The 16,990-nt window shown below is 38.2% G+C and overlaps 1 protein-coding gene across 5 annotated transcripts in view; it reads right to left on the bottom strand.

Moving 5' to 3' along the window:
- FOCAD (focadhesin) overlaps window positions 1–16,990 on the bottom strand; it is a 293,625-nt gene that overhangs the window by 228,115 nt on the left and 48,520 nt on the right. For all 5 annotated transcript variants that reach the window (XM_043891497.1, XM_043891499.1, XM_043891500.1 and 2 more), the window contains exon 5: window positions 12,432–12,536. In XM_043891497.1, coding sequence (XP_043747432.1) covers window positions 12,432–12,536 — 105 coding nt within the window. The remainder of the gene's footprint in view (window positions 1–12,431; window positions 12,537–16,990) is intronic.

The following is a 16,990-nucleotide window of genomic DNA, read 5'->3' on the forward strand; positions in this document are numbered from 1 at the left end:
CATGTTCCAAAATAAACAAACAGTATTAAATATTATGCATGCTAATCTGGGTATGATAGAAAATTGTGTTAATTTCCTATTTAAAATACTATAATTAGCACATTTTAAGTGCCCTAAGGCTAAGTATAGTTCACTCTTCATATAGTCAAGGATTTATTCTTAAATTTATAGATTATTCAAGATTTTTCTTTCCTTTCTTTTCACTGCTTATTAGCCATTCCACTTCTTCCAAGTACCTCTGAGAAAGGTCAAGGTAAATCTACAGTTCAAACTTTACTCGTCATTAGAAGCACTGTTGAGGAATTAAAAAATGTGATACAAAAGAACATCAAAACAAACCCTGGGTTATGCCTTAAAATGTCAATTATCCCCCAAACTGGTAGTCAAGTCATAAAGAGTAAGTTGACTACAACACTTTATTCAAAATGATAGATAGGTTGAACATACAATCAACCTGATCACTTGTAAAGCTAACAGTGGCAGACAATAAGCTCTATACAATTTTGAAAAGCAAACACAAATGTGGGGCACTGAAGTCATTATTTACATAAGCTGTGCCTACATAGCATCATCCGAATCATTTACTGTTAAATGCTGCCACATCCACGTCTCAGAAACAAAAACTAGAAATGGAGAGGTGATGTGAAATAGTGGAGGGAAAACACTGAATTGAAGAAAAGAATTAAGAGTTCCAAATTCACCTTCTGTCTCTGCAACACACTGTGTGATCTCAAGCAAGAGAAGTAACCTCTCTTGCTTGGGCAAGAGTTTCTTCAGCTGTAAAATGAGGAGACCAGACCAAGTACCTTCCAGGGCTAAAGTTCTATAACCCAAGTCACCCATTAAAGCTCTAACCTTTGAACTGCTCAAGATTAGAGGTGGAACCAAAGCCTCTAAAGGCAGAAAGCGATAAAGATGGCTCTCAACTATTAATAATTCTATGTCAAGTTTAAATAGCTCTAAGGCCAACGTCTAATAAAACCTAAGGCCTCAAAACAGTGGTCTCCTATTTTTATCCCAAATAAGTAAATCACCCTATATTTTTCATTTCAAAAAGAAATGCAGTTCTGTATCCAGAATAAGCCCACAGAAAATTTCAAATCAGGATTTCCTAACTCTTAAGACATCCATCCAATAGGCTCTGCTTTCTTATTAAAAGAGAATAACATTGTTTCTGAAGATTGAAGTCAATACAAAACAGGCAACCAGGTCACCCTTCTTTGGCCTCTGGTGCCTCTAATTTCTCCTTCACTCTGTGGTTTTTAATATTGCTGTTGTTGTTTTCCTGCCACAGATGAGCCAATTTGTTGTATGTTCTTTGGCACTTGCCCATTTCATAATTTGTAAATGTTTTAACTGCCATTTTAAGTAAAGCATTTAACACAGTACCTAACACAAAGAATACTTTGAAAATGTGGTTCTAATATGATTATCATGCAGGTAAATTTGTATCTTAAACTAGAGCCTAAGCAGCTTGAAAGCTGGGTCTCTATCTTCTTACTCTTATGCTTCCCTTTCAGTGCCATATGCACATTTTAATAAATGTAACAAACACACACTTTTCCCAAAGAACCTTTTTAAACTCTTTGAATGGATCATGAAAAACCAACATCACAACTCCTCTAAGTACACTGTTTCAAAGTTAACAACGGTTCAGAGGGGGAAAAAAAAAAAAGCACAGAAGCAGGCAGAGTTCCTACCTAATACTTCAGGACTCCCCACCCTTTAATAACATTGTCAACAACACACAGCAGTGCATGCATCTTAACAGACTGGAGTGCGGGAAGGAATAAATGATAAATTCGTGGTTCCACTAGACTAGCACAGAGACAACGATAAAATAAGGTATGTAACTAGATTCACCTTTTCAAGTATAAATGCATCAATCTTAATAGAAAAGAAGGAGTAAAAAAAAAAAAAAACAATAGTCTTGTGGTAGGCAAATCAAAAAGCAAGTTATTTGTAACCTTTAGGTCACCTCAACCTTTCTGCTACATCTCCGAATGTAGGAAAGCTATGATTTGATTTATATCATAAATTCAGCGATAGACACAGATTGCCTTTTCTGTGTGAGGAAACAATGTCTGCAGTCACCATGCATTTTCAGGCATGCAGCTGTGACCCTGGCGCTTTCAGAAGCATAGCATCGCACTTACTACATCAAATATGCATTTTAAAAGCATTTCTCTACCTGCTCTGAATTTTGATTTGAAAATGTTGGTTAGAAGCCAAAGTAGGGTTAAAAAAAGAAAAGAGAAAAAAAAAGCTCAGCAGATTTTAAGATAAAAATGAATAAAAATTGATTTCACAATAAATATTACTATGAAAAAAGAAAAATTAAATGCTAATAGTGAATCCTTATCTATCCTACAGAGTCTTAAGACAAATGCATTTCATCCACACCAGAGGAAGACTTGGAACAAAAAAAAATTAATTTTGACATTTTTTATTAATTTCCTTTTTTCTTTGGGTCTATAAGGCAGATAGGGAGAAGATAAGATTTCTTAGATAAGAGACTTCATATTACAGTGGTTCTGTCCTCAAAGTAAACCTTTCCCAGGATTCCTATTTTGAGAGGCAGGGTTTTAACACAAAGATGTCTGCCAATGTCAGAAGGCTAGAACTATTTAGGTACTAGTTGGTGGCTGGGGGAAACATACAGACACAGGGAGGTTCCAAACATGGATTATTAAGTTACATCCTTAATTGGGAAAGAAAAGAAACTAGAGATAAGATAAATAGGCTAATAAGGCAAAAATCAAAATATTTTGTGCTCTTAAAGACACTTACCAGCAAATCACCATACCAATTTTTAAATTAAGCATGTGCACTTAGAAGAACTTATAAAATATTTCCTGGTGGCAACTGCTAACTGGAAGATAGCATATGTACAAATTATTCTTTAGGTCTGATTTTTAAACACCAAGTGTAAACCCCAGGTGACTGGAACCATAAACTGTGAACAAAGACTCCCCTGGGTGGGAAAGAGGAGGGAAAAGAGGAAGTGAAAACGGAAGCAAAACATGCAGTTTGACAGTAAGAATCAAGTCATATATGATGTCCACATCTAAAGCATATCTGTATCTCCACTGCCATTAGTAAATCTGAAAGGAGTGGTAGAGTTGGGAAATTACCATTTTGAAATTATCTCAGTGAAAATTAATGGGGGGGGGGGCTGTGAGTTTAATGAGGGACACGATATATTCATGGTCTCATAGCATCTTCTCCACAGATTGCTTATTAGTTACAAGAAGAAGATGATAACTATACAGTAGAGAAACCACATATTACCTTGATAGGGTAATGAAAATTAAAATCACCAATGAAAGGCAAGATGGACATCAGTGTCTCCAGATGAGATGTCCTGAGAAAGACACAGCAACACTTTCACAGTATTTGAAAATGTCAATGTCAAAAAAAAAAAAAGAAAAGAAAATGTCAATGTCATAAAAGATAAAGGATGAGATAATTCCAAATTTTAAAAGACTAAAAAGATGTAACAGTTAAAGGCAACATATGATCCTAAACTGGAGCCTGTACACTAAAAATAAAAAGGAAAGAGGTATGAAAAGACGTTATTAAGACAAATGGCAAAACTAGGATATGGATTATAGGTAAAAGTGTTAAATTTTTTAAAAAAAGGTGTTAAATGAACGTTATTTGATAACTGTACTCTGGTTATATAGAGAATATCCTTGTTCTTAGAAAACATACCCTACTGAATATGTACGATCTACTCTCCAATAGTTTTTAATTCTATAGAGAGAAGGATAATGAGAATGTGGAAAATCAGTGAATTGGGGTAAATGTCAGGTGGAAATTTTCTGTACTATTCTTGCACCTTTTCTGGAACTTTAAAATTCTTTCAAAATAAGTTTAAAAAACAAAACCTTCAATGACTTCCCACTACTCTTTAAAGAAAACCCAAAGCCTCTACCATGGCCTTGCATCTTCTAGGCCATTTCTAAGCCTCCTGAGCCTCTGTCTTGGCCTCTTCCTCCCTTGAACACTAAGCTCCAGGCATCCTGCCTCCTGTAAGTTTCTCTAGGGCACGAGGCCTTCAGAAAGCAGCAGCTAAGCACATGCTTTTCCCTAGATCTGAGATGCTCTGCACTCTTCGCACAGACAATTCCATCTCACCCACCAAAATGGAGAGAAGAGACAATGCAAAAAGAGTTTAATGCTAAGAAGAAGCTAGTTATCAAAATTAAAACTGGGGCTACCTTTTGACATCCACAAGCACAAACTGGTCTTAGTGCACTGCACATTAGTATTTACCTTAGGACATTTTCTTGTTTCTATTCCATTATCCTAAGAAACGAATGCATTTGCTGCTTCCAAGGTGGCTCAGCTGGTAAAGAATCTGCCTGCAATGTGGGAGATCTGGGTTCAATCCTTGGCATGAAGAATTCCATGGACTGTAGAGCCCATGGGATCGCAGAGTCAGACACAACTGAGTGACTTTCACTTTTCAGGAGGAAAAAAGGTATGAACCACAAAGTACTTCAACCTTCAGGACACACATCTTTAAGATCTCAAAATTAACTCTACATCTAAATAAACTCATAACACAACACAAACAGATATGCAATACTGACAGAGTACATAACTTTCATCTACTCAGGGTATAACCATCCATTGCTATTGGCCTAATCACCCATTTCAGAGCATATCATCTGCCCAAAACATTTAATATTCCCTTTTTTCAGAAAGTACAGCTTGATGTTGATCAGACCAACTCTTTCCATAAACAAGATTCTCAACATGTGATATTTGTGCATGTCAGCCACTGTCTGGCACATCAGAATAACACATAAATTCTGGAAAAGCAGTTACTGCTCATGAATTCACAGCTATTTCCTCACTTCAGCTGAGGGAAGAGAGATCTTAAAAAGACTGCCATAATATGAATACATAGAGGAAAAATTAAAAGCAAGAGTACATGATAAAATTTTAAGAGAAAAAAATGGCATATTATAAAGAAAATGAGCCTCTCATAATTTATGAATCTTAAATTTTTAGTTTGGGCTTCCTTGGTGGCTCAGTGGTAAAAACTCACCTGCCAATGCACAGGTTCAATCCCTGGGTGGGAAGGATTCCCTGGAGGAGGAAATTGCAACCCACTCCACTGTTCTCACCTGGGAAATCCCATGGACAGAGGAGCCTGGTGAGTTACAGTCCATGGATTCACAAAAGGATCAGATGTAACTTAGTGACTAAATAATAACAACAACAACAAAATTTAGTCATTCTTTCTTATAATAAAAATACCAGGCAAACGCTGGTTCTCTGCTGCACTTCCTCTATGGTCAGTGTTATAGAGCACTGAAATAACTTAGTTAAAGGTAAGTGTTTATAACAAAGTGGAGTTCAAGCTAACAAGAAGAAAACTTAGACCAAACAAAAAATGGGAGGGGAAAAATAAGCCTGAAATAGAGGATATCTTAGTGGTCCATCTTTCATGGTTTTTTCCTTAAGTGATTAATCTAAAAATTGTTCACAGATTTTAAAAAAAGGAGGGGGGGCGGTTTAAAGTTTTTGAAAACAGTTAAATGTCTAAATCAGAGGTCACAAACAGTTGCCCTTGTATTGCATCTTGTGAGCAGATGTGTTCGGTCTGCCGACTCTGTATTTTGAAAAATAGGAATTGTTTTCCAACATTTATTAGTCAGAATATTTCATATAAAATGTTATTAATATTGAAGGATCTGAAGGTCTGGCGACAACAAAGCCTTATGCCTCACTGCAACTGGCCAGCAGTTCTCAATCCAACTACCACACTAGTAACAATCCAGGAAGCTTTGAAAAATTACCAGTGCTTGAGGCTGACCCCCACTCATTCTTGGGAGAACCCAGGCATCTACAGTTAAAAGTTCCTCAGAGAACTCTAACAGGGCAACCAGATTGAGACTCCTGGGCCTAGAGTAAAACTTGCCTATTCTCTCTGTTTAATCACAGTAGCCAATTGTGCTCTATTGCTCTTCCAATTTATCCCCATTCTAAAAGGCCCTGGGAGTTGAAACTCCATTTAAATATCCTCCTTTAATCTTGTCTAAGTCACAAGACTATAGAAGGGTTCGGTTAAGCAAAATGAACTTTACTGGCTACACACACTCTAATCTGATGCATCGCAAAGCATGGTGGGTAAACAGATCATCTGTGTATCCAAATTTCTTCTTAAAGTGTATGCTCCAGACATATACATGAAAAACGCTGAACTCCTTCCACACTAAAACACTGAAAACCATTACTGGTTTGTAGAATGGTGCTGAGGATTCAAGGGATTAGAGCTGATAGAGTTCCTGAAGAACTATGGATGGAGGTTTGTGACATTGTACAGGAGGAGGTGATCAAAACCATCCCCAAGAAAAAGAAACGCAAAAAGGCAAAATGGTTGTCTGAGGAGGCCTTACAAATAGCTGGGAAAAGAAGAGAGGCGAAAGTCAAAGGAGAAAATGAAAGATACACCCATCTGAATGCAGAGTTCCAAAGAATAGCAAGGAGAGAAAAAAGCCTTCCTCAGTGATCAATGCAAAGAAAAAGAGGAAAACAATAGAATAGAAAAGACTAGAGATCTCTTCAAGAAAATTAGAGATACCAAGGGGACATTTCATGCAAAGATGGGCTCGATAAAGGACAGAAATGGTAGGGACCTAACAGAAGCAGAAGATATTAAGAAGAGGGGGCAAGAATACACAGAACTATACAAAAAAGATCTCAATGATGCACATAACCACAGTGGTGTGACATTCACCTAGAGCCAGACACTCTGAAATGTGAAGTCAAGTGGGCCTTAGGAAGCATCACTACAAAAAAAACTAACGGAGGTGATACAATTCCAGCTGTGCTATTTCAAATCCTAAAAGATGATGCTGTGAAAGTGCTGCACTCAATATGCCAGCAAATTTGGAAAACTCAGCAGTGGCCCCAGGACTGGAAAAGGTCAGTTTTCACTCCAGTCCCAAAGAAAGGCAATGCCAAAGACCGTTCAAACTACTGTACAATTGCACTCATCTCACACGCTAGCAAGGTAATGCTCAAAAGTCTCCAAGTGAGGATTCAACAGTACGTGAACCAAGAACTTCCAGATGTTCAATAGAAAAGGCAGAGGAACCAAAGGCCAAATTGACAACATCTGTTGAATCATAGAAAAAGCAAGAGAGTTCCAGAAAAACGTCTACTTCTGCTTCATTGGCTATGCTAAAGCCTGTGACTGTGTGTATCACAACGAAGTGTGGAAAATTCTTCAAGAGATGGGAATACCAGACCTGACCTTCCTCTTAAGAAATCCGTATGCAGGTGAGGAAGCAACAGTTAGAACCGGACATGGAACAGACCAGTTCCAAATTGGGAAAGGAGTATGTCAAGGCTATATACTGTCACTCTGCTTATTTAACTTACATGCAGAGTACATCATGTGAAATATCATGATGAATAAAGCACAAGCTGGAATCAAGACTGCCAGGGAAAATATCAATAACCTCAGATACACAGATGACATCACCCTTATGGCAGAAAGCGAAGAACTAAAGAGCCATGGCAAACAGATGGGGAAACAATGGAAACAGTGACAGACTTTATTTTGGGGGGCTCTAAAATCACTTCAGCCATGAAATTAAAAGATGCTTACTCCTTGGAAGAAAAGCTATGACAAACCTAGACAGCATATTAAAAAGCAGAGACATTGCCAACAAAGCTATGGTTTTTCCAGTAGTTATGTATGGATGTGAGAGTTGGACTATAGAGAAAGTTGAGTGCTGAAGAATCGATGCTTTTGAACTGTGATGTTGGAGAAGACTCTTTTTTTTTTTTCCCATTTGTTTTTATTAGTTGGAGGCTAATTACTTTACAATATTGTAGTGGTTTTTGCCATACATTGACATGAATCATCCATGGATTTACATGTGTTCCCCATCCCAATCCCCACTCCCGCCTCCCTCCCCATCCCATCCCTCTGGGTCTTCCCAGTGCACCAGCCCTGAGCACTTGTCTCATGCATCTGGAGAAGACTCTTGAGAGTCCCTTGGACTGCAAGGAGATCAAACCAGTCAATCCTAAAGGAAATCAGTCCTGAATATTCTTTGGAAGGTCTGATGCTGAAGATGAAGCTCCAATACTTTGGCCACCTGATGCAAAGAATTGACTCATTGGAAAAGACCCTGACGCTGGCAAAGATTGAAGGCAGGAGGAGAAGGGGACGACAGAGGATGAGATCGTTGGATGGCAACACCAACTCAATGGACTTGAGTTTGCACAAGCTCCAGAAGTTGGTGACGGACAGGGAAGCCTGGAGTGCTGCAGTCCATGGGGTCGCAAAGAGCTGGACACAACTGAGTTACTGAACTGAACTGAACTGGGCCAGGAGAAATACCAAACACCCAAAGGTTTGTGTTTCATTACTTCTGCACCCAAATGTTTATCACAGCATTATTTGCAATATCTAAGATATGGGAACACCCTAAGTGCCACTGATGGATGTATGGACAAAGAAGATGTGGTATATATGCACAGTGGAATACTACTGGGCCATAAAAAAGATGAAATCCTGCCATTTGCAACACATGGATGGACACTGAGGGTAATATGCTAAGTGAAGTAAGTCTGACAGAAAAGGACAAATACCATATGATTTCACTCACATTTGGAATATTAAAAATAAACAAACAAACCAAGCAAAAACAAACACATAGATACAGAGAACAGGTTAAGTGATTATCAGAGGGGAAGAGGAGTAGGGGGAGGGCAAAATGGGTAAATGAGGTCAACGTTATGGTAGCAGATGGAAGCTAAACATTTGGTGGTAAGCATGCTATAGCATATATCGAGGTCAAAACACAAGGTTGTACACATCAAACAGTAATACAAACCAATGTTTGCTCAATTTTTAAAAAGCTTTAGTAAAAAATAAGATGACCAATATTCTGTTTTACTATATTGCAAGTTAATCAGCTGTTAGGACAAAAAGAAAATCCAACAGTATACTAGCAGAGTCCTTAAATACCGTAAAATTATAGTTGAGTTTCCTGCCTAGAAAGCTTACAATTACTTGCCATAATACTTCCATTTTAGATCGACCCTACAACATAACCAAGGAAAACCTTTCCGTGGAGTTCTAAGCTCCTCATATCCTTTTTATGTTTTCATACACAGCTCATCAGTTTCCTCTCCAAGGCTGGATGATATTGCTCACCAACATGTGGCATACAAGACTCTAAAACAGCATGACAATTTTATGATTGACTCAGGTAATCATAGCTCTCCTGAGGGAAATCTGCTCTTCAGGCTCACCTCTCCTGCGTTTCTGCCATCCACAATCCCCCGTGGAGGAACCTCAGGCTCTTACACACTCAATTACACTCTACTGATTTATAGTGCCATACAGCCATTCACATGAGGGCCCTCCATAAACATTACTGGATTATGCCAACTCAAGTGATTGATTCTGGACCTCTTAATGTGCCACCACTCTACAAACAATCCTTATATATCCAGTATAATTTCAGTTCTTCAAACAGGACTCCCGATCCACACCTTGCATCCATTGTCTTCTGAGAACAAGCCTACGGCTAGAAGAGCCAACTACTGGAGAAAATAAACTATAGACAGAAAACAGGTGAAACATTACAGGTAACAAAGTTTAGCACTCACTCACAGGGAGCACCATCAGTGTGAAAATCTAATTATTCTGCATGACTAAAAATGTCCTTAAATCATCATCAGAAAAACTAAGATGGCTATGATCCACCTGGAAAATCTCACCAGAATGCAAACTCTGATTCAGGTAACCTGAGATGGGGTCCGATATTCCACATTCCTAACAAGCTCCCAGGAACTGCTAATGCTGTTCAAAGCTCTGCTACTTAAAGTACGGTAGGGAAACAGCAGTATCAGCATCACCTGGGAGCTTGTTAGACCAGAATACGGAGCCCATGTCAGGTCTAAGGAAAGAGAATCTGCCATTCAACAAGGACTCAGGTGATGAAAATGGATGGTAGAGAGCAGCTAACACACCATCTTATACTCACTGTTGATCAGAATCACCTGGGACTTCTCTGAATCTGATTCAGGTGGTCTAGGGTATTTCATTGTTCCTATATTCATCTGTTTTTGGGCATACCCAGGCTTAGCGACTGAACAGTGGCAGCAAAAGGTGGTTCTCATGAACAGCCAGTGTTGAGAATCAATGAAATTAAAAACACTTAATTGAGTAGCTCTAGGTTGATAGAGCTATGGTTAATGGGTGAGGAATTTGAGGAAATGATGAAAATGTCCTAAAATTGATTATGGCAATGATTGTATGACTATGTGAATATACTAAAAATCACTGAATTGTATACTTTAAACAGGTCACTTGTACAGTACAGTATGTGAACTATATTTCAATAAAGCTGTTAAGTAAAATTTTAAAACTCCAGTAGCTTTCCTATTTTAAAATAAGTAAATAACTCCTCCTGAATAACAATGAAGTGGAATTATTTCCTATCCCAGAACTCTGCCCCAAGAGTGTGAACCCGTTTTAAAAAAAAGAGAGCACAAATGCTTGCATGACCCATCTAGAAACATTAAGTACTGTTCATTTACTCCTTAGGTTCAATCCTGGTTAAGGTGATGTATATTTTTAAAAGAAAAGCATATTTATCAATTTGGAAAAGTTTACCCTTCACACCCAGTTTCCAGAGGATTTTCAAAGAAATAATTTTCCTTTTGCTTCCCCAACTTAAAATTAATGAGTTAACTAATAAGTTAACAATGAATTAACTAATCCATTGTACTACATTCTTCCAACTGTTCTATATTTTTGAAAACATTCAAAAAACATGTTAAGGGGACTTCCCTGGTGGTTCGGTAGTTAAGAGTCTGCCCTGCAATGCAGGGAACATGGGTTCAATTCCTCATTGAGGAACCAAGATCCCACATGCTGTGGGGTAACTGAGCCCACGGAAACTCGATAATATGCTCATAAAAATAAAGGAGATACTAAGTAGCACTAAACTAACAGGAAGGATCACTGTAATATATGAGACATTGTTTACTTACTATCAAAAGGAAAGTACTATACATGTATGTAACAGGTACTATATATTAGGAGAGGCATTCATGGCTTCTGATAGCAGTGATGTCAAATGCTTGAAAGTGCAGGTTTTATATGCTCAAGCCAATGACAATTCCCAAGTATGGTCTACTTTGCCTATTGGATCACCACAGCTTATGTAAGTCATTTTTCCCAGAACCAGTGCCCTTGTTTAGGGTGCCATGCATTCATTCCTTATAAACAGGTATATTCTAGATGCATCACTGAACAGATTTTTTAGGACAATATACACTGATTATGGGACATCTTCTGGCATCCTTTACTAAGTGGGAGCCCCTCTCTTATGAAATGACTTTCTAGGACCTTCAGGGCAATGGTTAAGGTCACCTTCACAAGTAAGTATGCCTTCCCTTGCCCAAACTCTCCCATAAAATTCAGTGCATTTCACTGGAACTATTGCTATATATATATATATATATATATATACACACACACACACACACATACTATGTTACATTCTATGGCCTCCTGCATTGCATGCAGATACTTTACTCTCTGAGCCACCAGAGAAGCCCTATATCAGTCAGTTCAGTTCAGTTCAGTCATTCACTCATGTCTGACTCTTTGTGACCCCATGAATCGCAGCACACCAGGCCTCCCTGTCCATCACCAACTCCCGGAGTTTACTCAAACTCATGCCCATCCAGTCGGTGATGCCATCCAGCCATCTCATCCTCTGTCATCCCCTTCTCCTCCTGCCCCCAATCCCTCCCAGCATCAGGGTCTTTTCCAATAAGTCAACTCTTTGCATGAGGTGGCCAAAGTATTGGAGTTTCAGCCTCAGCATCAGTCCTTCCAATGAACACCCAGGACTGAACTCCTTCAGGATGGACTGGTTGGATCTCCCTGCAGTCCAAGGGACTCTCAAGAGTCTTCTCCAACACCACAATTCAATATAGATAACAACAAAAAGGCAATTCAATGCTGTTAATTACTTACCCTGCCTTGGGTAACAACCCTTGGCTAGTCCCGTTACTTTTTACAGTGAGGAAGTTTACCTTCCTGCTTTTAATACATTTGTTCAATGAACTCCAGTTTTCACAGTATTGGGAAGATGATTCTATATCCCAGATCAAAATGAATGACCTGAATTTTGGACCAAAGATTCCAGTTTCAAGGAAGCAAGCTGAAAGCCACAGTGATGATACTCAGCATACAATAGATAGTCAATTCTATCTCAATCCTGAGTGTTGGGAATACTAACTCCCTGAGAGGTTAAGACTCACAGTCTCTGAGAACTTAAATAACTAATTCTTAATGAATTAGCATGTCTTAATTCATAATTTATTTAACAACTCGCTTAAAAAAAAAGCTTCAAAAGAAAGGAGAAAAGGCTTACCTAATATTATATATATCCCGAATGTTCTTCTCCCCACTGTGTCCTTCCTTAACAGCTTGCATTTGTAATAGTTTCATAATGGCTTTTATCAAGCCATGTGTATTTCTGTAAAGAAATATAACAGCATGTCAAATGTTATAAAGTGAGCAGTCTACTCAGGTACTTAACCCTACCACTTTTGAATAGTTGAATATTGCCACCCACACTGAATAGCAGCCATCCGCATACACCTAGCTTATTCCATAGCACAGCCAAGAAGAGCCCTACAAGCGCCCATTCAACACAACGAAAGGAGGAGAAGCGAAGCCAAAGAATCAAACCACCAACCTATCTATCACCTCACTACATACACTTGGGGGAAAATCAATCAGGGAAAAGCAAACATTAGCCCACATAATTGCAGGCAGTGACCACATCAATTACCCACACTGAATAATCAAGTCCTTCATTTATAAATATTAGCAGACCATGAAAAAAAACAAGACAGATGAAATGGAATGACCACTCAAAAAAAAGTGGGCCAGGGGACCAATCAGAGCAAATAATCCCCATTAAAACAAAGTTAATGGGAGCAGGGAATAGAAATTTAAGTTTTCTCCTTATTCTCTGTAAGAAGCAGCAGGATAATAAATCAGAAAAAATGGCCTGCTTTTTAAATTTTTTTTCCTGTTACTAATGTTTTCTAACTATTAAATAGGATTTTATTTCAGCTTTCGTGAGGTAAAACTAACAAAAACAACTGTAATATAATGTGTACAACATGATTTACGTGTGCATTTTAAAATGGTTGCCATAATCAAGTTAACACATATATCACCTCACATAGTTACTTTTTATTTTTCATTTTTTTGGGTAAAATGCTAAATACTCTTGGCAAATTTCAAGTACACAATACAACACTGTTGACTTTAGTTACCATGCTGTACATTAGATCCTCAGAACTTAATCATAACTGGAAGCTTGTATCTTTTGACCAGCATCTCCCCATTTCTCCTACCTACCCCTGGCAACCACCATTTTACTCTCTGCTTCTATCTGTTCAATTTCTTTTTTTAGATTCCACATATAAGTGGTACCATGTGGTATTTATCTTCCTCTGTCTGGGTTATTTCACCTAGCACAATGCTCTCCAGGTTCACCCATGTTGTCACAAATTACCCTGATCTCTTTAAATAAGATTCCCCCTGGGAATGAGAAAGAAAGAAAGATTATTTGCTAAATGAAAAAAAAAAACAATATTGTAAAAATCAGAGCTGTTAATAATTATGGAGCATCTATTGTAAGCTAAGTACTCTCTTAAGTGCTTAACATGTTTTATGTCACTACTATCTAGAAATCACCTCTAACTTTACCGTAGGGCTAGGACAAGACCTGGACTTAATTAATAAAAGTCATTTAGGGCAATTACGTTGAGATGTTATTTACTGTACTCTTTTATGGCATTTAAAGTTTTACAACTGGTAAAAGGTTTGGCCATGCTGTCCGATACCGCAGCCAGTGGACACACCTGGCTACTGGGCTACTGAGCCCAGTGTGGCTAATCCACCCTGGGATGGGCTGTAGTATAAAATACATGCCGTATTTAAAAGACTTAGGGACTTCCCTGGTGACCCAGTGGTTGAAAACCGCCTGCCAATGTGGGAGTCACGAGTTTGATCCCTGGTCCAGGAAGATCCCATGTGCCACAGAGCAACTAATCCCATGCACCACAATAAGGGAAGCCATTGCAGTGGGAAGCCCAAGCCCAGCAAGGAAAAGGGGCCCTCACTCGCGGCAACTAGAGAAAGCCCACACATCAAAGAAGACCCAGCAAAATAAACAAACAAGAGCAACAAAATATACTTTAACAAAAAGACTAAGAACACAAAAATAGACTGTAAAATATCATATGTAGTTTTTTATATTGATTACATCTTGATTACATACATATTTTTGATATATGAGGTTTCACAAAAGAGATTATTAAAGTTAATACTACTGGTTTCTTTTAACTTTGTAATGTGGCTACTAGAAAATTTTGAATTATATATGTGGTTCACACTTGTGGCTCAGAATATATTTCTATTTCACAGTACTGCTAAAGACACTCTGGGTTTATTTCCTAAGTAGATTCTTTGGTGAGCAGTGAGGTTTCTCTTGCAGTTGAAGCATTTCCCACAATCTACACAACAGTATGTTTTCTTTTCCACATGGCTCCTCTTATGACCATGCAGTGTACATTCATGAATGAGTGTTTTGTGACAGGCATCACACAAGCATGGTTTCTCTCCTATGTGGATCCTCTGGTGAAAAGAGACGTCTCAACATTGCCTAAGCCTGTTCCCTAAGATTCTCTTTCCTGTGTGTTCTTTGCTGTATGTCAAACCGAGGTTTAGCTTTTCTCACATACCCTATATTGGTGTTATGTCAATTCCACTTTGCTTTCACTAAAAATATGGCCAGTGAATCCCACTGTGACTCAGTGAAAATTAAAAAGTAAATTTTTTAAAAAACTATTGGGAAGTACAGTTGTCTTAGAAAGGTCTGATGGCATGGCATTCCCTTGGGAACAGAGGTTCTGTCTTAATGTTCTTCCCTCATGACTGCTCAGATCCTTCCAGGAGCCTCAGATTCTTCCAGGAGCCTTCTCTGTTGACACTCCTGAGTTTCTACAGTCCTCTTACTCTAAAGCTTAGGAAGAAGATATCTTAACATCCAAACATTCAGAATAAATTCCTTCTTTACAATTCCTCACACCATTCACTTTTACAGAATGAGACCCATCCTGCAGCTAAAGACCCTGGACTTTAAGAAACGGTATTTTCCAGTCTATGCTCCAGCTCTTCACAAGTCTGCACACTTTCCTTTACCAAGATCTAGAGATCCTTCAGCATGGAGATCGTAACTGATTCTATCACTAGTTTATCAAGAACCTATTCTGGGTGTGAAGGTCTGATCTCAGTCACAGAGGGCTTTTAGCAGCTCCTTGGAGCTTCAGGGGGATTCAATTCCTCCAAATATGCAAATTGGCTAAAGCTAACTATCAGGCCTCAATGCTACAATCTTGCTTTTTGAAAGTTTAGTTCAGTTCAGTCACTCAGTTGTTTCCGACTCTTTGCGACCCCATGAATCGCAGCACGCCAGGCCTCCCTGTCCATCACCAACTCCCGGAGTTCACTCAAACTCATGCCCATCGAGTCGGTGATGCCATCAAGCAAAAACCCTACAACTCTGACCCAGGCCAGTTCCTAGATTTTCTACAAGACTATGAAATCTCTAGTCTATACCTATGTCTAGCAGACAAATTCTAATCATCACTGAGTCAGTGAGCAGTTCCAGATTCCTCTGCCTGAGTGAGACCTATCACCGGTGGTCTACTGTGGTTTTCTGCCTTGGTGAGAGCAACACTATGTGTTCAGAATTTTCCTTGTCTTCTCATCTTCAATGTTTATGCAACTGACGATCAGCTTTAAAGCTGATTTCAGCTAAAAATAACCTCATTTATATATGGATGAAATGGAGATGGAAAAAGTCTAGACCTCACCTAGTAACCTCATAAGACCACTCCCTGGACCTAATGATGAGTTTAAAGGGTACTCATATTAAATGATCAGTATTGATTGAATTTCTGACTGAACTTCTTCCATGAAATATGAATTCATTAAATAATCCCTTATTGTATGTAAAACTAAATTGGTTTTCCTTATCTAATGATTTATTTGTCATATGAATAGTTTTAGAGAAGATGGATAACAGACACGATTTTTAACCAACTGGGGTCACTTACTTCTTTGTGAAAGCAGTACAATCACACAGAAATCACACACATCCTATGTACATTTAATTCAAAGCATTTCCAAGAACCACTGTGGCCTGTAAATTTTCAGCTTTTTTAAATCTTTAAGTTATACCTTGATTTTATTTGTGGGCTGAGATTTTACTATGTGGATAACTGAATCCACACTATATTTTAAGCAAGTATATGTAACATGAATAGATTATGAATTTTGAAAGATGATGGCATCAATAAATCATGTGTAGAACCATTCAAGTAGTAACACAGTTGCCTTAAATTCAATTGAATAATTTCTTAAAATTTTAAATATTTCAAGTGGGCTGAGAGGGATGGATGGTTTCAGATTTTCATTTAAATCCCTGCTTTAATTCAAATTAACTGGGAAATGTTGGGCAAGTCACTTAATGCCAACATTCTCATCTGACCAACTTGGAATCATAATAATAAACTCAATCGTGTGTTGTTTTAAAGAATAAATTAGTATATGTCAGTAAAGTATCTGGTTATTTTTTTGATACATTAATAATCTAATACTTATACCATTAAGATTGCAATGTTTCTCCCTTTGTAAGGTTATGCAAACAAAAGTGTCAGAGTTCATGAATGCAAAAACCTAGAACATTCCTAAAACTAATACAGTTAACTCATAAATGCCTAAATCCTAGCATTTTCCATCTTTCTTCACAAAAACCTCTTTCTCTTGTTTTCAAGCCATTGTTACTCTGCATCTGAGATTTGTTGTTACAAAATTCAGTTCAGTTCAGTCATGTCTGACTCTTTGCGA

Source organism: Cervus elaphus, chromosome 29 (genome assembly GCF_910594005.1).
Source record: "Cervus elaphus chromosome 29, mCerEla1.1, whole genome shotgun sequence".
NCBI lineage: Eukaryota > Metazoa > Chordata > Mammalia > Artiodactyla > Cervidae > Cervus > Cervus elaphus.